An 11,364-nucleotide genomic window follows, 5' to 3' on the forward strand; every position below is an offset into this window, starting at 1 on the left:
GTTGTGCCTGTTGACGTAGATGTCCCCTGAGCCTATGGTCCTTTGCCTTCGAGCCTAGGAACTTCATCCCACGAGGTGTTTGGTTATGGCTAAGAAGTTGCCCTGACTGTGGCCCTTACATGCTCTTGTGTTCAACTTTTGAGAAACTGCCAAACGGTTTTCCACAGTGGCTGCACCATTTACATTCCCCCAGCAACGGATGAAGGTTTTTCTTACTTATCTTTATTGTGGTTTAGGTGAAAGTTTACAGCTCAAGTCAGTTTGTCATTCAAAAATTTGTACACATGTTATTTTGTGACATTGATTGCAATGCTCACAATGTGACAGCACTCTCTCCCTTTCCATTCCAGGTTCCCCATGTGTCCATTTGTCCAGTTTTCCTCTCCTTTCGTGCCTTCTCGTCTTGCTTTTGGGCAGGAGTTGCCCATTTGGTCTTGTATACTTAATTAAACTAAGAAACACGTTCCTCACATGTGTCATTGTATATTTTATAGGCCTGTCTAATCTTTGGCTGAAAAGTGAGGTTCGGGAATAGTTTCAGTTCAGAGTTAGCAGAGTGTCCAGGGGCCGTTACCTCAGGGGTTCCTCCAGCCTCTGTCAGACCAGTATGTCTGGTCTCTTTTGTGAAATTGAATTTTGTTCTACATTTTTCACATGCTCTGTCCAGAATTCTCTGTTGTGATCCCTGTTAGAGTGGTCTGTGGTAGTAGCCGGACACCATCTAGTTTTTCTGGGCTCAGCCTGGTGGAGGCCCTGGTTCATAAGGTCCTTTAGCCCTTTGGGTTAATATTTTCCTTGTGTCTTTAGTTTTCTTCGTTCACCTTTGGTCCGGACGGGATGGGACCAATAGATATATCTTAGATGGTCACTCACAAGCTTTTAAGACCCCAGATGCTACTCACCGAAGTAGGATATAGAACATTTTCTTTATGAAGTGTGTTATACCAATTGACCTAGATGTTCCCCAAGACTATGGACCTCAGCCCTCGGGCCCAGCAACTCGGTCCCTCAAGGTGTTTGGATGTGTCTAGGAAACTTCTGTGCTTTTGCCTTGGTCAAGTTGTGCTGACTTTTCCTATATTGTGTGTTTGTTGTCCTTGCCTTCACCAAAGCTGATACTTGTCAACTATCTAGTTAGTGGTTTCCCTCCCTGCCCCCCTTTTCTTGAGTTCTTGTAATAGTGGTCTCATACGATATTTGTCCTTTTGTGATTGACTTATTTCACTTGGCATAATGCCCTCCAGATTCATCCATGTTGTGAGATGTTTCGTTTTTCATTATTGTTGCATAATATTCCATTGTGTGTATGTACCATAATTAGTTCATTCATTTCATCTTTTGATGGGCACGTAGGTTGTTTCCATCTTTTGCTGTTGTGAATAGTGCTGCAGTGAACATGGGTGTGCATCTGTCTATTCATGTGACAGCTCTTATTTCTCTAGGGCATGTTCCTAGGAGTGGGATTGCTGGATCATATGATATTTCTATTGCTAGCTTTTTAAGGAAGCCCCAATCATTTTCCAAAGTGGTTGTACAAATTTCTTTTTTTTTTTTGCATTAAAAATTTTGATTTTATATATGTGTATATATATATATACAAATCTTTTGCCATTTCAGTATTCTTCATGTGTACAGTTCAGTGACATTAGTTATGCTTGTCATGTTGTTCAACCATTACTATTATCCATTTCCAGATTTTCCCATCACCCTGAAGAGAAGCTCAGTGTCCCCTAAGCACTGAGTCCCCCTTGCCTCCTTTCTCCCACTTGCCTTTGGTAACCACTAATAAATTTGGGTCTGTATACACTTAACTATTCTAGATGTTTCATATAAGTGGAATCATACAATATTTGTTCTTTTTTACTGACTTATTTCACTCAGCATGATGTTTTCAAGGTTCATGCCTGTTGTAGCATGTATCAGGACTTCATTTCTCTTTATGGCTGAGTAAATATTCCATTGTATGTATGTACACATTTTATTCATTCATCTGTTGATGGTCATTTAGGCTGTTTCCACTTTTTGTCCATTGTGAATAGTGCTGCAGTGAATATTGGTATATAAGTATCTGTGCATGTTCCTGCTTTCAGTTCTTTAGGGTATATACTTAGGAATGGAATTACTGGATCATATGATAATTCTATGTTTAACTTTTTGGGGAACCGCCAAACTGTTTTCCACAGTGGTTGTACCATTTTACAATTCCACCAGCAATGGATGAGTGTTCCAATTTCTGTGCATCCTCATCAACACCTCTTTTTTTTCAACCACAGCCATTTAGTAGACGTGAAGTGAAAAATAATTTTTCATTGTGGTTTTGATTTGCATCTTGCTCTAATGGCTAATGGTGGTGCAGAGGTTAAGCACCCAGTTGCTTACTGAAAGGTAGGTGGTTCAAACCCACCAGCTATTCCATGGGAGGAAGATGTGGCAGTCTGCTTCTGTAAAGATTTCCAAAGCCTTAGAAACCTATGAGGCAATTATACTCTGTCCTACAGGTTCACTATGAGTCAGAATTGACTCAATGGCAGTGGGTTTGGTGTTAATGGCTAATGATGTTGAACATCTTTTTATGTGCTTATTGGGTTTTCGTTGGCCATTTAATATCCCTTTGGTGAAATGTTGCTTTAAATCCTTTTCCTATCTTTGATTGGGTTGTTTGTCTTTTTGTTGTTGAGTTGTAGACATTTTTTTTAATATATATATTTTGGATTTTAGACCCTTGTTGGCTATATGGTTCCTGAAAACTTTTACCCAGTCTGTATGTTTTCTTTTCACATTGTTGATAAAGGCCTTTGATGAACAAATGTATTTAATTTTGATGAGGTTCCATTTATCCATTTTGATTTTTGCTGCTGTGCTTTTGTTGTTGTTCGGTTTCTTTTTATAGTGTCTATCTCTTTTTTTAATATTTATTCATGCATTGTTTTCCTGATTTTCTTTAGTTCTTTGTATTTTCCTTTAGTTCATTGAGCTTATTTAATATTGTTGTATTATATCCTTAATAAAAAATCTGTTTATTATTCAGGCTTCCATCAATATGATTTCTCTCCCTTTGTTTTGTTCACTTGAATGGCCCATTATTTTCAGCTTCTTTGTGTGTGTTGTTATTTTTTGTTGAATCCAAACATTAGAATTTTTTAATGTTGCTTTTCTCAATTACCCCAATATATGGTGCTTTCAACAGCACAAATTTCTACAAGAAAATCTGAGGAGGCCACTGCCTTCAGACTTGGATTGTGGCTCCTTCACCCTCCCTATGATATCTCTAGCTCAAGCCAGATCAAGCTTTCGGCTTTTCAGAGGTTCCTGTTGTTTTAGGTGCTGTCAAGCTGGTTCTGATTCATAGCGATCCTACATACAACAGAAGGAAACACTGCCTGGTCCTGTGCCATCCTCACGATTGTTGCCATGTTTGAGCCCATTGTTGCAGTCACTGTGTCAGTCCATCTCATTGAAGGTCTTCCTTTGTCTTGTTGACATGCTACCTTACCAAGTACGATGTTCTTCTCCAGGGACTGATTTTGGACATGATAACATGTCCAAAGCCTGTGAGATGAAGTCTCACCATCCTCGCTTCCAAGGAGCACTCTAGCTGTACTTCTTCTAAGACAGATTTGTTTGTTCTTCTGGCAGTCTTGCCAACACCATTAATTCAAAGGTATCAGTTCTTCAGTCTTCCTTATTCATTGTCCAGCTTTTGCATGCATGGTAGGGGATTGAAAATACCATGGCTTGGATCAGGTGCACCTTATTTCATAAAGTGACATCTTTACTTTTGAACAGTTTAAAAAGGTCTTTTGCAGCAGATTTGCCCAATGCAATACATTGTTTGATTTCTTGACTGCTGCTTCCATAGGCATTAATTGTGGAGTCAAGTAAAGTAAAATCCTTGACAACTTCATTATTTTCTCGGGCTTTTATCATGATGTTCCTTATTGGTCCAGTTGTGAGGATCTTTGTTTTCTTTATGTTGAGGTGTAATCCATAATGAAGGCTATAATCTGATCTTCATCAGTAAATACTTCAAGTCCTCTTCACCTTCAGCAAGCGAGGTTGTGTCATCTTAAAGAGTTTTTCCCCAATCCTGATGCTGTGTTCTTCTTTATATAGTCGAGCTTCTTGGATTATTTGCTCAGCATACAGATTGAATAAGTATGGTGAAAGGATAAAACCCTGACACCCACCTTTCCTGACTTTAAACCATGCAATATCCCCTTGTTCTGTTTGAACAACTGCCTCTTGGTCTATGTACAGGTTCCATGTGGGCACAATTAAAGTATACTGGGATTCCCATTCTTTGCAATGTTATGCATAATCTGTTACGATCCACACAGTTGAATGCCTTTGCATAGTCAATAAAATACACAGATGAACATCTAGATAGATCAAAAAACACACACTAATCAATCTGTCCTCAAGAAGCTGCAGGGTTACTGCTCCCTCCCCTGCTCTGTAAGAGTTCCTTTAGTGGCTCCCAGACAGATTGGAAAGAGTACACTGAATAGACCACCCTCAGGGTGCCTATAGCTCTCAGTCCTTGGTTGCCCCTCCCTTCCCTGCTCTGTGAAGACTCAGAATCTGGCCACACTGCAGTTTCAGTCTTTCAGGCCACCTGCAGACCAGTCAGAATATACTTCCTGAACATCCCACTAGCAAGGTCTATCCAATTTGTTTTAGAGCTGGAGATCAGGGCCCTTTCCTGTGCACGGAAGAGCCATGCGTTGAGTAGGGCTGTGGCTTCTGAGAACCATCTGCCATGCAGGAAGGGGAAAGGGCAGTGTCACCCTGAATAGTCATCAGGAGTTCTGTGCTGTTAGTTTCAGAGCCAGAGATCAGGGCCGTCCCAGTGCACAGGAAAGACCTGTGTTGGCTGGTAGTATGAGGGTGGCAGTGGGGCTGTTGAACTGTCTGTCCTCCACACTGGAAAAAGAAGGGGCATAGTGACCCTGAAAAGCCTGCTCAGTAGTTGTGTGCTATTTGCTTTAGACCCAGAGGTCAGGGGCTGTTCCCAGTGCACAGGAGACCCATGTGCTGGCTGGTGCTGCAGAGTGGCAGTCGCAACGCTGGAGCCTTCTCTCTGCTGCACTGGGAAAGGAGGGGAGAGGACATGCTAAATAATTTGCCCAGGAGATGTGTGCTTTTGGTTTTGGAGACAGAGCTCAGAGGTCCTTCCCTGTGCATTGGAGATCTCTGCCGACCACAGTGCAGTGTGGCTGCCAGACCACAGGGGCTGGCCCTCTACTGCGCCAGGAGGGGCAGGGGTGGAGATGGTGGAAGAAGTGCTTTTCCTACTGTATGATTTGTCCTTGTCTTTATTCAGTTTTCAGTTCTTTGCTAGCATACTTTGTCCATTATTTCAGATTTCTTACAAGGCTGAATACAGGGGTCCTAGTAGCTTTTATTGGTGTTCTTGTGGGGAGGGTCAAGATCTTAGACCTGCTCATGCTGCCATCTTCCCAGAATTGCCCTCCCTACTTATTCTTCTCAGCTCCCCAGTGCTTGGTCAGACACTGGAATGGTTGACTTATTTGTATTTTACACATTTTTCCTTCCTTATTTAACTCACAGAGGCCATAAAAAAAAGACTAAACCTCAGCTTTCTCTCAAGCTTTGCTTCTCACATCCAACCCTTCCCTTCTTTTCCATTTCCATTCTAACATCCCCAGTTTAGAGAGTTTTTACCTCACGGTTACATTATTTTAATATTTTCTAATTTGGCTCCATATTCACCAAAAGTCTCATTATGATTGTGTGACCTTCTTGCTAAAAAGCCAAAAGAAACAAAAATCAAAACAAAAAAGCCTTCAATATCTCTTCATGGCTAGCTGAATAGATTTCATACTCTTTATTGAAATGTGCAAGGTTTGCCTTGATTGAATTAGCCCTGATTTTCCTTTCCAGCTTTATCTCCCACTACTCCCCTTCTTAAAGTGTATCCATCCTCTGAGCATGAATCATTTATCTCAGAAACTATATTTTACAGCCCTTCTCTGAAATGCCTTCCTAACATGGCCAGATATCAAAATCATTCTAATCCTTTAAGACCTCTCAAATTGCTGTATCCCTAGTGACACTTTAGCATTCTGACTGAAAGGGATCCTCCTTCTCCTCTTCTTTATTTCAGCACTCACTTGGTCTGAATCAGTCCACTCACTTGGTCTGAATCATTCATAAGGACAAGTTATCTAGTATACTAGTCATGTTGTATTCTAGTTGTAGACCTCTTACTATGTGGTGAGCTGTGTGATGTCAGAGATTGTATCCCCTACATCTTTGTACTTTCTTTCAAGTACAGTCCTCTGCCTTTGAATACTTGATAACAAAATAAATGAAGACCCAAGATTTTCCTCTGAGGAATAAAAATTGACAATACATTTGCTTCAGCTTTGGCCATTCGTGCTTACATTTAGGTGGTCAATTTAAGCAAATAATCAGCTTTACAGATTTATAGTTAATTGGAGTGGATAACTACAGGTATTTTTGGAACTAGATATTTTATTGTCCAGTATAGTTGAGTTTAAAAAAAGCATGTTAGAACTATACCACTGAAAACAAATTCTTTAGTTCAGAGGACGTTTATTTGCTCTGTCTCAATTTGGAGCTGCAGTATTCAATATGGACTCAGTGGCAGACTTGATCATTCTCCCTGAAGTTGTCATATTCACTACATTCCTTGTGGGGCAGGGTCTATATCATCTTACTCATCTTTGTGTCGTTCCCTGTGGTGTCTGAAACAAATACTGTGAATTGTAGATGTGCAGTATCTTTGATGGATTGAGTTAAATCAGCTTCCATAAAAGTTATTTTTCTTGATACGTATAGAAGTATACTTTGGGGAGAAATTTATCAGAACGATATCTAGAGTTTTTTGTTAATTACTGAATACATTCAATAAAGTAATTAAAATATTTGCTTAAAAAAGCTTATTAACATGGACTATTTTGAACTTGAGTTGCTTTATCTTACCTCGGTAATTTCTGTGATGCCTGAAGGCTCCTACCTCCCCACCCCAGAATTTCACAGAAAACAACCAACCACACATTTTGAGGTGCAGATAGCTTGCTTTATTTTGTTCTTAACTATTTCAAGGAGGTCCAGCAATTACAACTAACAATTGAATTTATTTGTGCATGAAAAGAACTACATCAAATTAACGTTTGGGCAGTTAGTCATATTGTTGTTGTAACGACAGCTTTATTTTGTTGTTGTTCTTGTTATTTATTTTTTGCTGTGGCTCATTGCTTAATTGCCCCAGTTTTTCAGGTGTAAGTTAAATTTAGAGCTACCACACAAAGGCGATTGGCTGCACCCTGGGACCTCCAAGGGTTGACACTGCTCTGGCATAGGAATACTTGAATAGCTTGGTTAAATGAGGGGATGGCCAGGAGATGTTACTTTTCCAAGCTATCCAGGCACTCTCTATGTCAGAATCAGTGTAAAATGGGCGAACAAAGTGTTGGCCGTTACACTTCGCTCTGGCAAAAATTAAGTCATGATAATTTTGAGTGTGACATCATCAGAGAGAATGTAAGACGTTGAAGTGTTGCTTACAGGAGGGTAAATGCAAACATCACCAATGCCTTACATTTCTGATTCAATAGGTATTGGTGCACATATTGAGTGATGTGCACATCATCATCTTTTAGGTGGACAGGACATCTTCAATGGGGAATTTCTCGACCCATTGAGGCATACTTAGACTTCAACATTATGTTGAGGCACAAAGATTGATTAAGTGTTGAGCAGGGTATTCGTTCCACAAGAAACTTTCTCCTACCAACTGTTTCAAAAGTTACATAGTAAAATGTCATAAAATAAATGGTACAAAACTTTATAACCGTTAATCCGGCTATATACAGTATGTACATGTCACTAGCAAATGCATAATATTCTTAGGTTAGTGATTACGAAAAGACTGAAATGCTTACTTTTGAACTTTGACTCATTTAGGTTGATGCAAAACTTTTTTTGTATTTACAGATCAGAAAGATTAGTCCATGTGAATCGTTTGTGAAGAGTTAAGAATGAATGTGAACATGAGAGCACAGGCCCTCTTACATGGATCGAATATTTATATTCACAGTGGCAGAGTCAGATCCAAATTCATTCCCTAAGCTCAGGGTATAAAGTCCACCATCTTGTTTCTGTACGTCCATGATGATCAGAGTTGTCAAGTCATCTGTGTTTTCAATATGGAATCTTCCTTGTTGTTCTTGATTTTGAATTTTTCTTCCACCACGGGACCATGTTATTTCAGGGGTAGGTTCACCGGTGAAAGCACAGGCTACTGTTAGAACTTTGCCTTCATCAATGCTGATATCAGGGGGAAGAGCTTCAATTTTAGGCGGAATTCCTTTATGAACAACAACAACAAAAAGTTTTAGGATCACTGAAAAAAGAATGATTTGCTTTCTACTGAATTGTAAGTACTAAAGACTACACCATGCTACTAGGGTTTTCTACCCCTACCGGTAATTTTATTGCTCACCTCTTACGCCTGCTTTAAGCATTCTACGAGTTGAGCTTTCCAGTTGTGTCATACTAGATTGTCCCATAAAACTGCTGGAACTCATTTCTACAAAGGACTCTTGCATGGAGGACATGCTTTGGGCAGACATGCTTGCAAATTTCATTTCAGTCATGCTGCTACTAGCACTGCTGCTGCTGAAACTGCTGAAGGAGGCCTCCTGCTTAGAGGCAGACATTTGGACTGACTGAGACGAGAAGCTTCCTTGCAAGCTGGTGTCACCACTTGTCCTCAATACTACCTCTCTGGAAGGTTCTTCAACTAGAGCTGTGGAGCACAGCAGATACACAGTGAACATCAGTGACATCTGGTTAATTGGTGACATCCGACATCACATGACGGACAGAAAGTTAAGTCATTAAATGACTTAACAAATAAAAAACTTAAACACACACGTGGAAACATAACCCAGACAATTTGCTGTTGAAGCATAAGCAAATACATATATACATACATTTGTCAAGAGCTCAACGTCTCCAAGAAACGAATCCTTATATTTCTATCGTTATATTACATGCAGGTGCTAGGAATCGCCAGGAGAAAAATGAGTAATCATATAGGAAACAATTTCTATATTGTGCATTCTGAAAATAGATGTAATTACAGGGTGCTGGTAGCGTTCTACTTTGAAATTTAACTTATCCAAGGCTCTGTTTAGCTGTAAAGAAATGGTGACTGTAAGGATGAATTCACACAGGATGCCTGTGCTTCTTTTCTTACACGTGTAATTTAACCAGATTTCCGAGAGTTTGTTGTGCTCTGAAGAAAAAGCCAAAAAACCAAAGACCTTAACCAAGTAAAGAAAATGGCAAAGATATACTTACGAAGGACCGTTAAGGACGCTGTCGCTGAACATTGGCCCCGGAAATTTTTGGCCTTAATTGTATACTTTCCACTGTCTCTGACTGACGCATTTCGGATTTCAAGAGAATATACATTTCTGGAGCGACTTACACTGATATTTGAAGAAACAGAAATCTAAAAAGAAGAAGGAAGTGTTTCTTTAGGTCTCCAGGAGTAGATGTGCTATTCTAAATTTTCTTCAATAATATAATCATGATTAAACTTACTGGTAGGTTGTCTTTAAACCATTCGATTTCAGGGGATGGCTCACCACTGATTTCACAAGAAAAGCGAACATTTTGTCCTTCATTAACATTTTGAGATCTGGGCTGGGTGATGAAGGCTGGAGCATCTGAGAGCTCTTTGCTCAGAGTCATATCAAACTGGCACTTGATAATGCCTTGACTGGTTTTGCCTATGCAGGTCAGTATTCCCTCATCTCTGTGGCTGGCTTGCTTGATGGTAAGGGTCTGATCACTGCCTGAGACGCCATATCTGTATTCCTCAGAGTTGGCGAGCTCCATTCCATTCAGTACCCATTTCACATCAGTGGCACCAGCAATGTTGGCTTTTAAAGTCACTTTTTGACCATCGGTAATGCTCATCTGAGTAGAAAATGCTTTAATCTCAGCATGGGTTTTGATATCTTCTGATATCTGTGATGTTTTAGTGATTTCCTCATGGACAAAGGATTTTTCCAGGGAGGCTGCTTCTGATTTCTTGACTTCTTTGGAAATCAGGACCTTTGAAGCTTCCTCCTTGAGGGCTAACTTTTCTTGAGATTTCACGTCTGACATCTTGATTTCTTCAGAAATTAGGGCTTTTTGGGCAATTTCCTCTTGGACAACTGCCATCTTCTGAGATGTAGTTTCAGAGGTCTTTTGTGTAGACACTCTCTGTGCCTCAGAGTCTTTTGCAACTAAAAAAGAAACCTCTATAAGGCAAACTTAATGGAAAGAGGCCCCACCTCTTACTCTTTTGTAGATTGTGCATGTGAATAATTTACAGAGAAAGAAAAAATATCTACTTAGGTATACATTGTGGGTAATAATTCTTTCTCAGTCCAGATCTTGGAAAATTGTCATGCATGACTTATGAGATCAGTTTAATGATTCCTTAAACTAAACTAAGTTCAGGTTCAGATTCTGAAGATAATTCTTATGACTTAAGGGAAGAAAAAAAAAAAAAAGCCTTGAAAAGAATAGTCAAAGGATTTAGGAGAGGTATGGATTTAGACTGGCGTAGTGGTGAAGAGCTCAAGCTGCTAACCAAAAGGTCGTCAGTTAAAATCTACTTGGAAACCCTGTGGGGCAGTTCTACTCTGCCGTATAGGATGGGTAGGAGTCGAAAGCAACTCAACAGCAGTGGGTTTATGGATTTAGATTAACAAAAATTTATATTTTATAAGATTGATAGGAAAGCAAACTAGTTTTAATTGGGAAAAGTGATATAAGTCTTTCATTAATGTCATTCTGCTTGGACAATTGAAAAGAGTGAAGGTTTAGGAAAGCAGTACTATTTTGTGTATATCTGACTTTATTCTTAGACATTCCTGGGAGCAAGGGCTGGCTCTATGGAATCTTGGCTAACTGCACGTACAATTAGGCACTTAATAAATGCTTTTTATGCTAATAGGAAAGACTCTCACTTCACTTATGTGTATTCTACATTTGTGTACAAAAGGTATTCTGGAACTTGGAAAGTTTTAATACTTTTATGTGTATGTATTTAATGGGGGGAGTGTTTAAAAATTTAATATTGTTTTCTGAACACTACTGGTAAGAACAAAAGCCAGCCTACCTTTTATTGTTAATTTGCAGCTAGAAGACACAGATCCAGCTGAATTCGTTACTGTACAGTTATAAAGCCCACTGTCAGAAATATCAGTCTTTTGTATTTCTAAAATGAATCTTCCTTTGTCTTCGGAGAGTTTATATTTACCTCCTTGTGTAATAACCTGTGTAATAGAATATAAGTGATTTGATTTTTTT

The 11,364-nt window shown here is 39.4% G+C and overlaps 1 protein-coding gene across 1 annotated transcript in view; it reads right to left on the bottom strand.

Annotated features, from left to right (window-relative positions):
• Positions 1–7,088: 7,088 nt before the first annotated feature.
• Positions 7,089–11,364, bottom strand: part of TTN (titin) — a 275,933-nt gene continuing 271,657 nt past the window's right edge. The window contains exons 320-324 of the mRNA XM_049887553.1: positions 11,174–11,330; positions 9,601–10,292; positions 9,355–9,508; positions 8,492–8,797; positions 7,089–8,356 (exon numbers count right to left, since the gene is read on the bottom strand). Of these exons, the coding sequence (XP_049743510.1) occupies positions 8,058–8,356; positions 8,492–8,797; positions 9,355–9,508; positions 9,601–10,292; positions 11,174–11,330 (1,608 nt within the window). The 3' untranslated portion in view covers positions 7,089–8,057. The remainder of the gene's footprint in view (positions 8,357–8,491; positions 8,798–9,354; positions 9,509–9,600; positions 10,293–11,173; positions 11,331–11,364) is intronic.

This window comes from Elephas maximus, chromosome 6, assembly GCF_024166365.1.
Source record: "Elephas maximus indicus isolate mEleMax1 chromosome 6, mEleMax1 primary haplotype, whole genome shotgun sequence".
NCBI lineage: Eukaryota > Metazoa > Chordata > Mammalia > Proboscidea > Elephantidae > Elephas > Elephas maximus.